This window comes from Haemaphysalis longicornis, unplaced genomic scaffold, assembly GCF_048455015.1.
Source record: "Haemaphysalis longicornis isolate Haplotype H1 unplaced genomic scaffold, Haemaphysalis longicornis Haplotype H1 scaffold_25, whole genome shotgun sequence".
Lineage (NCBI taxonomy): Eukaryota > Metazoa > Arthropoda > Arachnida > Ixodida > Ixodidae > Haemaphysalis > Haemaphysalis longicornis.
Genome location: NW_027526314.1, coordinates 5558576 through 5575979, shown reverse-complemented (window position 1 = coordinate 5575979; position 17404 = coordinate 5558576). Strand labels below are relative to the sequence as shown.

The following is a 17404-nucleotide window of genomic DNA, read 5'->3' as shown; positions in this document are numbered from 1 at the left end:
CTGATTTCGTGAAAGTTCCACCTTTAATCATTATATTATTGTAACTGATAATAATTGGTCGGACAGAGATTTGAAAGACCACAAATAGAAAAAATGGTGAAAATGACAAACCTTGCATTTTCACAAAAATGCAGATTTCGTGGAAGTTCCACCTTTAATCATTATATTAGCGTAACTGATAATAATTGGTCGGAGAAAGATTTGAAATACCACAAATAGAAAAAATCGTGAAAATGACGAACCTTGCATTTCCACAAAAATGCTGATTTCGTGGAAGTTCCACCTTTGATCATTATAATAGCGTAACTGATAATTGGTCGGAGAGAGATTTTAAAGACCACAAATAGAAAAAATCGTGAAAATGACGAACCTTGCATTTCCACAAAAATGCTTATTTCGTGCAAGTTCTACCTTTAATCATTATACTAGCGTAACTGATAATAATTGGTCGGACAAAGACTTGAAAGACCACAAATAGAAAAAATTGTGAAAATGACGAACCTTGCATTTCCACAAAAATGCTTATTTCGTGCAAGTTCTACCTTTAATCATTATACTAGCGTAACTGATAATAATTGGTCGGACAAAGACTTGAAAGACCACAAATAGAAAAAATCGTGAAAATGACAAACCTTGCATTTTCACAAAAATGCAGATTTCGTGGAAGTTCCACCTTTAATCATTATATTAGCGTAGCTGATAATAATTGGTCGGAGAAAGATTTGAAATACCACAAATAGAAAAAATCGTGAAAATGACGAACCTTGCATTTCCACAAAAATGCTGATTTCGTGGAAGTTCCACCTTTGATCATTATAATAGCGTAACTGATAATTGGTCGGAGAGAGATTTTAAAGACCACAAATAGAAAAATTCGTGAAAATGACGAACCTTGCATTTCCACAAAAATGCTTATTTCGTGCAAGTTCTACCTTTAATCATTATACTAGCGTAACTGATAATAATTGGTCGAACAAAGACTTGAAAGACCACAAATAGAAAAAATCGTGAAAATGACGAACCTTGCATTTCCACAAAAATGCAGATTTCGTGGAAGTTCCACCTTTAATCATCATAATAGCGTAACTGATAATAATTGGTCGGACAGAGATTTGGAGGGCCACAAATAGAAAAAATCGTGATAATGACGAACCTTGCATTTCCACAAAAATTCAGATTTCGTGGAAGTTTCACCTTTAATCATTATAATAGCCTAACTGATAATAATTGGTCGGACAGAGATTTGAAAGGCCACAAATTTGAAAAACTCGTGATAATGACGAACCTTGCATTTCCACAAAAATTCAGATTTCGTGGAAGTTTCACCTTTAATCATTATAATAGCGTAACTGATAATGATTGGTCGGACAGAGATTTGAAAGACCACATATAGAAAAAACCGTGAAAATGACGAACCTTGCATTTCAACAAAAATGCTTATTTCGTGCAAGTTCCACCTTTAATCATTATAATAGTGTAACTGATAATAATTGCTCGGACAGAGATTTGAAAGACCACAAATAGAAAATGACAAACCTTGCATTTCCACAAAAATGCAGATTTCGTGGAAGTTCCACTTTTAATCATTATAATAGCGTAACTGATAATACTTGGTCGGGCAGAGATTTGAAAGACCACAAATAGAAAAAATCGTGAAAATGACGAACCTTGCATTTCCACAAAAATGCTGATTTTGTGTAAGTTCCAACTTTAATCATTATAATAGCGTATCGGATAATAACTGGTCGGACAGACTTCTGAAAAACAAAAAAAATGGCACATTCTAGATAAGCGGCATAAGGAGGCTACGCAATATAGAAAATTCTCTGAATTTCTGGGACTCTTTTTTCGCTTTTCTGACTTCTTTATTTTGTTTCCGTTTAAGGATACCGCCCGAGACGCCCAACTTACCGTGCTAACCGACCGCTCACAAGGCGGAAGCAGTATTCGCAACGGGTCTGCAGAGCTAATGGTAAGTGAAACGTAGGAAATTTCCTTCGGTTACGTGGGTAGAAATTTCCAAGATTTATAGTAACAACTGATTGATAGTTTACAGCCTTGGTTTTTGTCGTTTATGTTCAATTGAGGGGACCCTGGGGCGCATTCAAACTAAGCTGATAAATTTTTCATATTTGGTGGTCTTAATCATAACAATTTTGAATTGCGGCTTTCTTTCTAAACGACTGCGTTGCGATGTCGTACTACCACGTGCCGTTCTACGATATTTCATGCAGGGAAAAAAGCTGTCGCAAAAAAGATGCCTAAATTGCGTCACTAACTGAAACCCAACTTTGGTAAAAATGTTTTGCGAGCTGAAATCAGAGGAGGTAATTTGAACGAACGATGTACGAAAGAAGAATTCCCCGCCATTATACACGAATTATGAGTTAAATTCCCAACAAGTTACAGTGTAGAGCCATGGGGGAGCAAATGTCCACACGACACAACGACTGAATGGACTCTCTGCCTTCATAATTCGGTCAACATTACTCGCGCGCCCTTACAGGGCGGTATCTAATTTCCAGGGCTGCCTTATAAGATGTTTTCGGAACCGGCTTTATGTACAGGTTCGCACAGAAGTAAACGGAGCACGAGAGCGGTGGCCGAACTGCATCGCTGCGCCGCGTGAGGGCGCCGACGGGAACCAAGGAGCGCCGGTCTAAGAGTGTGTTCGCACTGCCCCCGCCGCCCTATCTGATATGTGTAATCGCGGCTCTGCTGGCGTGCCATACTGGGCGTGACGGTCTTCAAAAGGCAGCGCTGAGCCATGGAGAGGCGCTGGTTGCATTGCCGCTTGCAGGCATCAGCGGCGGCCGAATCCGCCGTTGTTGAGCTGGACGAAGCTGCGCGCACACGGAAACGTGCCTTGTTCCCCGCTGTAAAGGGCGGCATAAAACTGTACGCCGCTGCGGTTTTCCTTAGCACGTCTTTACGATATAATTTATTTTAAGCCGACACCAAAATTGCTTCGAACAATATGGAAAGCACATTCACAGAAATTTTGGTTGTTCGGAAAAAAGAATCTCGCTTTAAACATTGTTTTTTTTTTTAAGTTTTGGTCTTCGCCGAAGTTATAGCTGCCACTCAGTTCTGGTTTGTTCTGAAGAAAGGAAAATACAAAATGCCCATGCGATAGAAAATTTCTGTGTTGAAGAACGCCGTGAAGAATAGATACAATCGTTGTCTTCTATTACAGCGGGCCTCATAGGGCGCATATTTTGTTTTCGCAATAACCCTCTCGCTCCCGCTGTCGAATATAGTCGTCATCAGAGTTTGCACCAAAATGACCGTTCACGAGTATGGCCGTCATCGGTCATGACGACTATACTCGTCATCGGTGATTTTCGAGCCCTGACGGCGTTTGTTTTGCAAGATACCAAGGTCTTGCGGTGAAGCCACCTTTGAGCAATTTTTTTTATACCTTAAAAAATATTAAGGGACGTTATTTCATCGAAATATTGGCGCCGTGTGATGCCATCTTACGGCAATCTTTGTTACGCAGTTAGAGAAATAAAGGGACGTTATTTGATCGCAATAATAGTGTCATTTTATTCAGGACAGCTCTACAAATTGAGAAAAAAACATTTTTTGGTACATTTGATACATTTTTTTTTCTTTTTCACGATACGGGAAGGGTTCAAACCGACGCTGTTATCTTTAACAAGCACCTTCTAATAGTTTAGAAAGTGTTACCCCCTTTGAAACCCTATGGCGCTGTTATGTCGATGGTATTAGAAAATAGTAGCTGATGGTTGGACACGCGCCGTCAGAAAAATTCAGTGGCTTTCCAGTTTGTGAAGAATGATGACCAGCCGAGCTGTGGTGATGATTGTTAGAATCGTCATGCGCCTAATTGTTAATAATTTATTTCCCTATAGTTCCGCTTAAACGACAGCAACCGCCTTTTTCTCTAATCGAACTACCTGCAGAGATGGCCATTTATAGACAGCAGACAGTAATTCTGCATCGTTTACAACTTCACTGATAACTCAATAACACAAAATTCGGAGCCGTTTTCAGTAATCGTGCTCCCCTGAGGCGCCCTACCACTGTGCTCGGTGGGCCCGCGGTCGACTGCTCTTGTACCAAGAAGCCCCGGAGCATTGCCGCCGCTATCCCTCTTGAGCACACGTCCCTTACCAACGCTTAGGAGCAACTATGGGGACCCCTCCTGGGCACCTCCCGCGTCAGTCGCTCCTTCCTCCACAAAATCCGCCCCCTCTCAGCTCCCTTCCCCTAACTGTTCCTGTGTGACTCCCTTGGAATTTCGTCACACCATGTGGCCTGTCCTGTCAACCCATCCCCCAAATGTGCAGCATCGAGCCGTGGGACGACGCGCTGGGCAGCTCGCAACCGGTGGTGCACCTACAAGTGGTTGACCGAGCTGCCAGTATCGCCGCCAGCCTTTGGCCTCCAGCCACCTCGGGTTCCTAAGCCAACTTGCTCGGAAAGTTGTTTCTCTCTGGCCATGCTTCATGGCGCAAAAGGCAATAGGAGAACGCCAGCCTACAAAAACCAAAGTTACACCGACCTTTTGAAAGTCGGTTACCCTCAAAGCACAAATGCATTGTTAGGAGACATTTTATTTTTTGGGAAATATAAGCAGTCACCTGTTATATATGAAGGCCGGAGGACCGCTTTTATATTTTAATGATTTTTTTTCGCACAGGGACCCCGTTGTTTCGGGACGGAAAAGCGGGCTGCGGTAGGAGCGTGACGCGGTACCACACCCGACAGTCGTAAAGAACCGGCCTAGAAGAGCTCCGCTGTTTAAAACACCTTGCCTTGCTCGGTAGCAGCGCGAAAGTTATTTCCATTAGAGCCATATTTATGAGGCTGCCCGAACAGAAATTCACAACGTCCCAGTCTTGATGGTTCTGGATAACTTTGGTTTGGATATTTACTTAGGGCCACACGATAAAACTTAGCATTGTGTCTTAGTAGCTAATTTCTGGGACTTTGTTTTCCTTTTTATCATTTGTGGTTTTAAGGGTTCTTCATATATTTTTGTTCTCAACATTTTTTATGCTTATTTTTTCGCCCCGTCACGAGTTCGGGGCGTCAACAGTAGTCTTACGGGGGTTGTCGGAAAATAAAGAATTTGACAATTAGCCGCCAAGAATTGCGCACCGCAGCTCCGCTGGTCATCCTTTTTCTCAAAGAGGAAGGGCACTGAATTTTTTTAAGCGCGTGTCGAAGTATCATCAAATTACTATTTTTTTTACCTTACCATCGACATAACAGCGCACGAGGCTTCGATTCCCGGCCGCGGCGGCCGCTTTTCTGAGGGCGGGTGAAAGCGGAAACGCCCGCGTGTTCACGATCTTGGTGCAAGTTAAGATCCCCAGGTGATCAAAATTAACCCGGAGCCCTCCACTACGGCGCGCCTCATCGCCTGCTTAGCGTCAGCGCGTTAAACCCCCACATTCAGTCAATCAATCAATCAATCAATCAATCAATCAATCAATCAATCAATCAATCAATCAATCAATCAATCAATCAATCAATCAATCAATCAATCAATCAATCAATCAATCAATCAATCAATCAACATAGCAGCGCAAACGGGTTTAATCCAAAGCTGGAACATTTTCTTAACTAATACAAGGTGCTCGTTAAAGATAACAGCGTCGGTTTGAACCCTTTTCGTAGCGTGAAAAAAAAAATATGTATCAAATTTACCAAAAAATGTTTTTCTCTCAATTTGTAGAGCTGTCTGTTCTGAATGAAATGACACCATTATTGCGATCAAATAACGTCCCTTTATTTCTTTAACTGCGTAAGAAAGACTAGATGGCTTCACACGGCGCCACTATTTCGATGAAATAACGTTCTCTAATATCTTTTACGTATAAAAAAAAGATTGCTCAAAGGTGGCTTTATCGCACGACCTCAGTGAATTGCAAAAAAAGGCTGACAGCTGGTCTGGGAGGAGTTAAAGAGTGGGAAAATTGAAGGTCGGGAAAGACCAAGAAAACTTCCCGCGCCTTCCCGCAAGGGGAACTCGAGTAAATGCAGAGCATTGGGGGTCGTTAACGCCGCGTAAAGTCGCGTTAGGGTGGGTAGTTGGGTCGTAGTTGCGTTGGTGTTGGTTTGGGGTAGAGAGAGGAGAGTAAAGTCGCGTTAGGGTGGGTAGTTGGGTCGTAGTTGCGTTGGTGTTGTTTTGGGGTAGAGAGAGGAGAGCGAGACGAGAGTGTATATAGGGCTGAATGCGTCATTTATTATTATTTTTGAACGAGTAAACGTGGGAGCGAGCGTCAACCAAGGAAGGAAGGAGCAACGCAGTGACTAAAGCACGAGCGACCGCTAGCGGCTTTATATTTGCAGCACGCGCAGTAGAGGGAGAGCAGTACGGGGAGGGAGAGCGCGCATGCGCAAGCAGCGCGCGCCCTTCCACGACCCACCACGCTGCTATCACGCACCTGTTACGCCGAGACCGCGACGGAGCGAACGGGCTGACTACGACGCATGCGCGCGCCAGCTGCTGTTGAGAGAGAGGAGGGAAGGAGGAGAGGCGCACCGGCTGCGGACGCGGAGCTGTGGACGCCGTCCGACGCAGGAAGAGGCGAGGCTAAGAAATGCTCTGCATTTAAAACGCCGTCAGGGCTCCAAAATCACCGATGACGAGAATAGTCGTCGCGAGCGATGACGGCCATACTCGTGATCGGTAATTTTGGTGCGAAATCTTATGACGACTATACTCGTCAGTGGGAGCGAGAGGGTTAATGCGAAAACAAAATATGCGCCCTGTGAGGCCCGCTGTAATAGAAGACAACGATTGTATCTATTTTACGGCGTTCTTCAACACATAAATTTTCCATCGCATGGGCATTTTGTATTTTCCTTTCTTCAAAACAAACCAGAACTGTGTGACAGCAGTAACTTGGGAGAAGACCAAAACCTAAAAAAGAACAAGGTTGAAAGCGAAAGTGTTTTTTCCGAACAACAAATATTTATGTGAATGTGCTTTCTATATTGCTTGAAGCAATTTTGGTGTCGTCTTACAATAAATTATATCGTAAAGACATGCTGTGGAAAACCGCATCGCCCTGCAGGTTTATGCCACCCTTGACAGCCCGCAACAAGGCACGTTTCCGTGCGCGCAGCTTCGTCCATCTCAACAACGGCGGCCTCGGCCACCGCTGATGCCTGCGAGCGGCAATGCAACCAGCGCCTCTCCATGGCCCAGCGCTGCCTTTTGAAAACCGTCGCACCCAGCATGACACGGCAGCAGAGCGGAGATTAAACATATCAGATAGGGCGGCGGGGGCCGTGCGAACACGCTCTTAGACCCGCGCTCCTTGGTTTCCGTCGGCGCCCACACGCGGTGCAGCGATGCAGTTTGGCCACTGCTCCCGTGCTCCGTTTACTTCTGCGTGGACCTGTACATTTTAGGAACTCTAGAGGCACACTCTATTTTGGACACAAACTCCTGATAAATAGTATTTAATTTTTGGATTACCTTGCACTCTCCAGCCGTGTTCAATTGCCCGGCTCGGCGTCCGTGCCCAGACATTACGCCATCCCACTATGCGCCACTCCCACCAAAACAACTCCGGCGCACACAATAAGTTGTTTAAGTAAAAAAAAAATTCCCTCGCACTTGCACGAGGGGGAGAGTGTGTAAGTGCGAATGCACGGTTGTTGATTGCGCGATTACGGTGGATATCATGATCTTGGAGTGGAGAGGAGGCGCTCAACACCCGCAGTCACTGAACGGAGAGAGGAGGAGGAGAGTAGCGCCCGTAGTTACAGCGAGGGCTACACGAGCGCCCTCACGCGTCGGAATGCGGAGCGCCCGCTACGCGAGCGAGAGCTCTCCCGCCCGAAGTGGAGAGGAGGCGCTCAACACCCGCAGTCACTGAGCGGAGAGAGGAGGAGGAGAGTAGCGCGCGCCTATGTCCCCCCGTTGCTAGGGAAGACGAGGAGGAAGACGAGGAGCGCGCGCACCCGCAGCTGTTGCTATGCGGACGACCGCGGCGGACGATTCAGGCTCGCTTAAGAAGTGCATTCGCACTTAAAAAAATAAAATTAGCGCCAATCCACACTGTGAATGTGGTTGAAAAGCAAAGCTGTAAACGACACCCACAGTGATTACCCATGCGGCGTCCCTTAAATTCACTCACGTCGCCCTACAAATAGTGAAACCAGACAGAAGTGAATGCACTTAACCACACCCTCTATTACTCCAAAGAGATATTTTTGGTAAGGTTAACTTAATGCACGATGCATGAACGATGGTAGATTGAGTTGTATTGGTGTAGCAAATGAGTGAAAACTCTTTTTTTTATAAAATTAAAGCTCAATCACGGTTAGACGACCTGGCTTCTCCGTCTCTGCCGTCGCGGAAGGATGCAATGAGATCGGCTGCAGAGACGGGGGAGGAGGAAGTGGAGGAGGGCGAGCATAAGGAAATACTTCTATTCAGATTTCTGAACGGCACAGAGTGCCGCCCAGGGGAGTGTTTCCTTCTTCACTGTAGCGCATATTCAGTCCGCGCCGACTGTCCTCTGCCCACCAGCTGAAACTGGGTAGGCAGAGAGGAGCTGGACCGCAGCATCTCACATTCCTCTTGTTCGGTAGTTGACGGAAAGAGAGGAGGGTGCTCAGGGCTAAAGTCGCACACCCCGATTATGTGGCAGAGTGTCCCTACTTCTGAGCAAAATTTACATCCAGCGTCCTAGCGATTCGGGTGCGTTAAGTGAAGACGCGTCGGGTGTGGGAAGGAGCCGGATCGAATAAGCCGTAGGCTAGTTTGATGTTCTATGGAAAGGTCAGGGTAAGGCGAGGATAGGGTCTGTCTCAGAAGGCGAAAATGCTGAGTTATGTGCCTGAACGAGACAAGCGGGTGACCGTCCCCGTGCAGCTCCATAGCACGAGGGTGAAAGTGCAGGCTTGGTGGGCGTATTCGTTGCCCTCCATGGAAGCGTGAGCTGGTGTCCAGATGAGCTCAATGGAACCATTTCGTCAGTGGTGTTTAGCACTCGCAGTGCAGGTCGGGACACCAAACCTGACTGCTTATTCTTGTAGGCTGATTGGGAATCGGCGACTACTTTACGAACCCCTGTTAGAGTGAGAGCCAAGGCGATGGCTGCCTTTTCTGCTGCCGTCATTTCTTCGGCCTCTAGTGAGGCACACGCAAGAAGGTTGGTTCTGGAGGTTGCCACAATGATGTCGTACTGCTGCCCTCAATGTTGGGAGGCGTCTGTGTAGATAACTACATGATGCCCACCGAGGATGCTGTTCAGTGCTTGAGACTGTGCTTGTCGGCGACCTTCGTCATGTGAGGGGTTTATATTTCGAAGCCAATGGAGCATCTTTATTTCTTGTCGCCAGAAGTCCAGGAGTATATCAAGCGGACTGGCATTCTGTGCTGCCCAGCTAATCTGTAGAAGGATGCTGCGACCCGCCTCAGTTCTGCTCATTCGGTGCTTCTGGATAGAAAGATGGCTCTCTAACCGCTCTTCCACCGTGTTGTAGAGCCCCTTGCTAAGCAACCTTTCGGTGGACGCACTCATGGGAAGAGAAATGGCTTGCTCAACCGCCTTTCTAATCATTATATAAAGCATCTAAGTCCTCCTTGCCAAGAAGAAGGCAGGGGGTTGACGTAAGTGATTCTCAAGATGACCAAAGCTTCAACTAATCGAAAGGTATCAGATCCCTTGAGGCCTCGCTTCTTGGTGTAAACTCGCCTGATCATGTGTATGATTTTATTGATAGTGTGTTTGAGGCGCTGCAAGGATCCGTCACTATTGGTGGTGGTCTGAAGATGTAGGCCCAGGATCTTGATGCTGGGGCTTGGAGTGATGGCCTGGCCATCAAGGAGTATTTGAATGTGTTCTTTGGGGTGTCGTTTGTCGTGAGGGCGGACGACAAGGAGGTGAGAATTTTACGTGTGTAGTGGAAGCTACAGGCTTTAGCACACAGGGGTACTAGAAGTGAGATGCCATGGGATGGTGTGAGCTTCCCTTAATCGCTATCGCGTGGCAATCAGCGAGAATGCAGGGGTTAAACCCGTAGATGTGCTTGGTGAGTGCACCACTTTTCTTTCCCGTCTCCGCGTGGGCTCGTAGCTCAATCGGTAAGATAACGGGCTCTTGCTTTGTTACTCTGTTAGTTCCAGGTTCGATTCCTGGAAGTGCAGTAAATTCTTTTATTTGTTCGCGGGAGTTTTCTGGTGACACCAACGGTCGCGAAAGAACCCTTGGGGGGTAGAGGTAAAAAGCTTTGCTTTAAAAACTGTCGCATGGACAGGGAAACGAACCTTGGGATGCGAGCGACCAAAGTGGTACCCAACCGTTTCTTTACGGTGACGGCACGGCTAACAGGGCCTTCAAGGTACTATAACTGTATTAATAGTACAGTGAAACCAGAAAAAATAGAAGCAGGGTTGGGGGTTGGGGGTGTGAAAAGGTACGTGGTTATGCGCCACAGCAGAGATATAGCCAAGAAGCTGGCTAGACAAATAATTTCAGTATTCCGCCGCACTACTCCAGCCGAGCTTCATAGTCCCGGCGCGGCCTCTACGAGCGGCGCAGCAGTCACCAGCGTGCCAGATGCAAGTTCGCTCTGCTCTGCCGCTGCCGCATGTAGAAGGGTTATTCGAAAGCATGTCACCGTATGTTGAAAAGTGCTGCAACTGAGAACAACCATCCAACGGCCGCTTTCTCACCCACATCTTAAGTCACACAAGCGTAGATGATCTGTGCAACACTTTTTCCTCAACGTGAGCAGCATATACTGCTAAGAATATACCATTTGTCAGTAAATATTGGAACATTTTAAGGATGGTTTAGAGCTACCTGTTATATATTTATAAGCATCTGCTCGCACCAGGCTGTCCAAATCAGTAAGCGCGTAGGGGTACTGATTAAAGTTATATCTCGAAAGCCAGAAGCTCCTCACGTCGGGTCAAAGGATATTTGTGAGTCTTTCCATGCTATTTCGACATTTTTAGTGTGAGTGCTTCTACCGGCGTGCTTGCGCAGGTCCACCGGCGCCTCCTTTATGACGACGCATTCGGTGTGGGCGAGGCGCTCAACGAGTCCTACTACGGCGGCAAGGGCCTAGTGGTGCGGGGTACACACCGCGTGACCGTGAGTCCCTTGGCCCAAGCATCACTACTGCACCGGCCACTGGCGCAAGCGCTGTACGCTGCGCCTGCACTCTTCTTCGCACCCCTCGACGCGGCTTCGTATATGGAACAGTGCAACACCAGTGTAAGCATTAGCAGGAGGCTTTTTCTCACGCGGGTGTCAAAGGGCTACCTGTTAGCTGATGCCGTTGGTCTTGACCACACATGTCTCTTACATGTAAGTCGGGCTGTTGTTTTGCAAAAAGTGACTACAGCTTCTGCAGCGAACAGCTTCATTGCACATTACAGAATGCACACTCAAGGAGTAACGACCCTGTAGAGTTACAGCAGCCGACCAGTGGAGTATTAGGGCGACGTGTTATCCAGGCGAAGTAGCAGGGCAATGCGGAGAATTTGTTTCGTCCCGGCTGTTTACGCTTCGTCCCCATCTTCCCGTCTGCCCGTCCCACCAAAATATGCGTCCACTCTCGTTAGTGTGAATGGCTTAGCTCGTTTAGAACCGCCTAATGCATACTTGTAACGAAGTGTACGCCTTCACCGTTTTGACTGCACTGCTTTTTGAGAAACTCTGTGGGCCTTGTATTCTTCTGGCTGGAGAAACATTTTGAGCTACAATCTAGATTCCAAAAAGTGCCAGGGGTGTGCTTGAACATAACACAGGTAAATGGCTATACACAAAACTGGAGAGAAAGAATGGGCTAATGATGGGGCCCAACGTATGATTTAAGCGAAAAAAAAAACACGTCGAAGCTGTGGTATTATGCAACAGAAGTACGACATTTACCATTGCTGGAGGTAATACCTCAGATGGCATTTTGAATCGAATATTACGTCGCTAGGTTTCAAACTGGTCTCCTTGAACAGAGTGGTTTGAAAATTCATTTTTTGCAAAGCAAACCCAACAAAAAAAGTGTGGGAAAAATTCCAAGCATCAACGGTGGAAAAAACTATAACCTGTCTTCTCAACAAGAAAAAATAGAACGATATTCTTTCAACTTCTTTAAGGAGCCTCGAGCTTGATATAGAGCGTGTATGTCGTTGCCATATATGTCACAGTCTCCGTCCGTGCCACACGTCTTCCTCCTGCAGTGTTCAGCGCTTTCCAAGCCACTTCCGCCCAACGTGCACTTGCTGACTCTGGAGCACTGGAGTAACGACCAAGTTCTGCTTCGCGTCGAGCACTTTTACGAGACAAAAGACAACGCGGGAGACCTGTCTAAGCCGGCCAACTTTAGCTTGCAGGTGAGCTGTTTTTTACGCACCCCTGCCCCCTGCAGTTGGCGTTCAGTTTAACATTCCCAATAGTAGGTGACTTCACCAGTTTACAAATAGACGAGCTATGAGAAATACTATACTTATGCCATCCCGGTCGAGAAGGACAACCAAAGTGACAGTGAACTTAATTTTGATATAGCGGTACCAAAATATCTGGGCTTAAGCTTTGGTACTGACCTAGTTGCATCAGTGCTAGCATTTCCTGGTCATCGCGGAGTGAGAGAAGTGTATAAAAGAGTGTACCTTACGCCCATTCAGTAGATGAGTATTTACTGGGAAATACACACAACCCCTGCTTTGTATGCAGCATCACACTGGTATAAAGTATACCGTTTTGAACTGATGGGCTTTGGTAGTTGTTTGTCCAGTAAGAAAAGCGCGAGGTTGTTAAGGCAGGGACGACAAGCTATTCGTGAGAGCACGACTATCAAAGATGCACGTATTAAGAAGATTCTTAAAACTCATTACGACTTTGTGTCACGCCATTAGTAGCTCATTACATGTGTACTCTCCAATTTTTGAAATTCTTTATTATATTATTGAGTTTATCATTGTGCGGTGGATTTGTGCACAGTAACATTCCATCATTGTGTCTTTTTCTTTAATGACGTGAGAATTCTTTAACTTTGTAGGAGAATTTATTGATACAAAATACTTGGTAAGTTCCTCCAGACCACATAACTGAACAGAAACCGACGGTTATTGACAATGCCGTTGCAGCAACTCTTCCCACACTTTTTAGATATTACGACACTTAGTGACCTCCCTTCGGCACGCACTCCTTTTCACCTTGCTTTGCCCTGTTTCTACAAATCGCAGGCATCCTTCGTTCGAACCATAACAGGTGTCTCGGAAATGAACATGGCTGTCACTAAGACGAAGGATGAGACTCGCCGCCTTGAATTTCAGGCTGAGTGCGACATCTTGCCAGAAGGTACGTAACACGTCCACACACATGGTATAAATGACAAATGCTGATGACTAGCCTAGTTAGTGGGGAAACAGAAATCCAACAGCGGCAAAAACTATATACGAGGCAACCCGCTGGTGCTCTTTTATGTCGATGAGATCGCCACATCAAAGGATTCTTGAGGTCTATTTCAAAAGCACAAGGATAAACCATGATGATGTCACCATGGCCAAGTATTTCCGATGGCTTCAACCATTGGCGCGTACATATTGCTAAAACGACAAAAACGAGCTCCATGAATGTACTGAATGAATCTATATTTCTCAGCGAGGCTTGTATGCACAAAGAGCCTATAAAATTGCCAAAATTATGTAAATGTTCCGCTCGGTGGATCTCGAATCAGTGTTCTCCCGACTGCGAGACGAGCACAGGGTCCCTGAACCCCACAGCTCTATGAACAAAAGAAACTAAAGCTAAACGAAGTGAAAAGGTGTGGGCTTTCGACGTAAAAGACTACTGACACGAAAGTTTGGTGTTACGTTGTTCTTTCAGTGCTATGAGTGTCTACCAGTCTAGTAACCATATAATGGTGCGTTAGATGGTCGGCCCCAGCATAAAAAGGGCACTGTTCACAAGTCCGTCCGTAACGTCCACGTCCGCTGTAAGCATATACGGCTTACCCGTGTTCAGCGAGGTGTGTGCGGACACACCACCCGTGTCGCACAGTTTCATGGTCGCCAGGTTCGCCTTCGCGTCGTCATACTGGTTCTGTGATTTTTGGCCGATTATGAGGTCGTCCGCATTTGACACCACCAAACTTGCGTCGCTACTGACCAGGGAACTATTGTACACATCGGCATCCTTGTTAGTGAAACACGAGGACAAGACCTGGCCACAGGTTGTGTGCGAAGGCAGTGTTTACGAAACGGGATTGCAGCGTGCACACGTCCTCATAGTCTAGTGGGTCGCCATCGCCGATCTTGGTAATCACCGAGGAGAGGATTCTTACCTGCACTCTGGAGGATTACCTGCTTCTAACTGGTCTTGTATATTTCTGTGGCTTGAAGAGGTGGCACGTGGCGAAGGTTCCCACAGAGAGGCACGTCCATGCCACCAAAGGGCTCGTCGAATAAGTACTTGATATTGCGCATGTGGCTGTCGACCTTGGCGAGTAGCTCTGACCCTAACATGCTCACCTCTGCGATTACTAGAGGCGAACGTTCACGAATGCGAGTGTGAACGTGCTCAGGTCGCTGTGGCCCAGGCCGTCGTCGACATTCATGTTGATGTAGAGCGCTGAGTGCACTGTAACATCACCCATGGCAGCCATGGCCTTTGCCGTTCTCGCGGTGGCACGTAAGCGTTGTGTTTACTCTCTGGCGGAGCGTTAATGTGGTTCAACGTTTACATGAGCGCAAGTATAGTGAAGCTGGTGATGAATACAAGCCATCAGCTGAATTTTCTCCGGGCTCTCTTGCCTGGCTCTATATACCATCTCATATCTAATACTGCCGGCCTATCATCAAGCTTCTGTCGAAGTACCATGGCCCATACCCTGTAGTGGAACGTACCTCTCCCGTCAACTACGTTGTGTAGCCATTGACGCCTTCGACGGATCTTCACCGCCGCGTCCGCTGCCAGTTATTTTCACTTCGCCGCTGTGTAGCTGTGCTGGTAGCGTTACGTCGATGGTGATTAGTGTTCCTCGTTACAATATATATATATATATATATATATATATATATATATATATATATATATTCTGGAGGTCGTGGGTTCGGATCCCACCTGGCGGGCATTTTTTCTTCACTTTCTTTCTTTCTTTCCAAATTCTTAATCTGTTTCAATGATCTACCACATCCTCCCCTTTGCTTTCCGAGGTTTTCTCGACTGCCAACCCTTATTTCTGTGTTATATATATATATATATATATATATATATATATATATATCAAGGCGTCAAACCGGAACCGAACCGGTATTTTTGCCGGATCTGAACCCGAACTTGAACCGTTATTTTCGGAGCACGCTGCACATAAACTGGACCTGAAGCGAAAAAGAAATAACGGGTTCCGGTTAACGCCTGAACGGCTCAACCACCCCTTTTTGATAATGCGCGCTTAAGGCGATGCGGAACCTTTGCTTTCCCACACTAGCAACTTCGCAATATCTCACGCGCATTTCGTCTTCATACCAGTTAAAATGATATAAACGCTCTCTTCACCGTTACAACATCAGGAAAAGTATGGGCACTAGTGTTGCAATGGTATCCTACTCCTTGTAGTGCGAGAAGAATGGAAGGTTGAGTAAACGGACTGACCCACTCTGAGCAGCCTACAGGCGAAATGAAACATCGACCTCTCCCTGCCCTCGCTGCGACTGTGTTGCGACAATCGGGCCACAAGATTGGTGCACTGCGCAACGGTGAATGTCCACACCCGAAATGGGGCATACTTGTTGCGTTTCATAATTTGCTGAAAAGAGCTCGCGCACCTTGACACTGTAAACTCTTGAAAAGTGTCACCCTAAAAAGCTGCTCGGTGGCTGAACCATTGGCTGCTGGCGACAACGGTACGGGTTTGATCACTGCACCCGGCATCCATTTTCCTTATATAGGCGAAAACAAAAACCTTCATTTGTCGAGATTTCGACGCACTTTCAAGATTCCGAGTGGTCTAAATTGCTCTGTTGGTATTGTAATATACGACGCGGAGTAAGTTGGGGGCATCAAACCCGCCGATATCTTTTTAGAAGTGTGTTTCCACATCTTTCCGCGCTGAGTTCCTACACGAATAATTTGACTTTTTCCCTGCCTTCAGCCATCAAATAACCAAAAAACATCGTACGGTAGATTTTCCTCTCGACATCCCTTGTTTTGTCTGCCCTTTAACGTATCCAGACGCGTCATCACACTCAAGGCAGCAAGCGGTACGGTACCAGAAATAATGGTCGGTTCTAGTACTCGTGGTACGGACATATCGCGTTTTTTAGCATATCCAAATAATGATAATAAATATAACAGAGCCGACTCTTAGAGTAAGGCACGCACTTCCTCCTTTTGCTACAAACTACATGCATCCCCCGACATTGCAGTTGCTGCGTATTTAATCTGGGTAAAAATCCCTGGCCATCTCCCCTAACCGGAAACCTGGGGAGGGGTGAAGCATGCAGTGTGTAACTGTATCCTCGTTGCCTTGACGTTTTGCAAACATATATGAAACCTTTGGAGGGTAGAGGTATACAGCTTTGCTGTAAAATTATCTTGTCTTTGAAGCACGAAGCTCTTTAGCGAGAGGCGTAAACGAGTGTCCGGTGTTCTTTTGCTGCGCGTAACGAAGAGCTGCAGCGCGAGGCGTAAAAGAGTGTCCCGGTGTTTTTTTTTTAGTACGCGTTACGATCTAGCGCGAGGCGTAAACAAATTTCCGGGCGTGTTAGTACCGCGATTACATGCGACGACAATTACAACGACGACAGGAGGCGCCAACAGGCCAAGCCCCTGAGGGGCTTCTCTCCTAAAAACGGCGGTGAAAAAGATGACACATGCAGAAAGGCAGGCCGGACGCCCGCTGTCCCATTTGTCTAACGCTTATAGATTGATCTTGTTCTGCAGTTTTGTCTCCTTTCGGGTTGCTTTGTTTTCAGTCATGCGCCTCACTCAGTAGCCTGACTCGCTACTCTGCTGCACCTGCTGGTGGCTCGCAATGAGTAGTAATGCTGTTGTCAAATTAAATAGCGTTTTTCGAAAATAGATACATCGCGTGCTTCACGTGTCCAAGCACTCTTTCTGTTGGTAATGGCATAATCTACTATGTAGTTCTGCATTGTGGTAGAGGGAACGAAGGTAGTGGCCAGGCAGAGCGGAGACGTCTTCATAGTGATGCACACTTCCATAGTAGCTATCTCAAAACGCATTCTAGTGATCATAGCAACAATGAGTGACTGAGCGTTAAACAAAGCTAACTTCTAACAAACTTATGGCTGACATCCTCGAGAAGATGACTTCTACAAATTATCTTAGGTGGCCTAGCAATCGAATCTATTTGTAGCATTTATGTGGCTGCGGTAGGATTTTTCTTATGCTACAACTGATGAAAAACATACATGGCTACAACTAATGCTACAACT

General features: G+C 46.4%; 1 protein-coding gene across 1 annotated transcript in view; it reads left to right on the top strand.

Moving 5' to 3' along the window:
- The window catches only part of LOC144172666 (lysosomal alpha-mannosidase-like), a 110091-nt gene that overhangs the window by 87316 nt on the left and 5371 nt on the right, over positions 1–17404 (top strand). Inside the window, exons 22-25 of the mRNA XM_077701307.1 lie at positions 1886–1972; positions 10989–11219; positions 12185–12337; positions 13190–13304. Of these exons, the coding sequence (XP_077557433.1) occupies positions 1886–1972; positions 10989–11219; positions 12185–12337; positions 13190–13304 (586 nt within the window). The remainder of the gene's footprint in view (positions 1–1885; positions 1973–10988; positions 11220–12184; positions 12338–13189; positions 13305–17404) is intronic.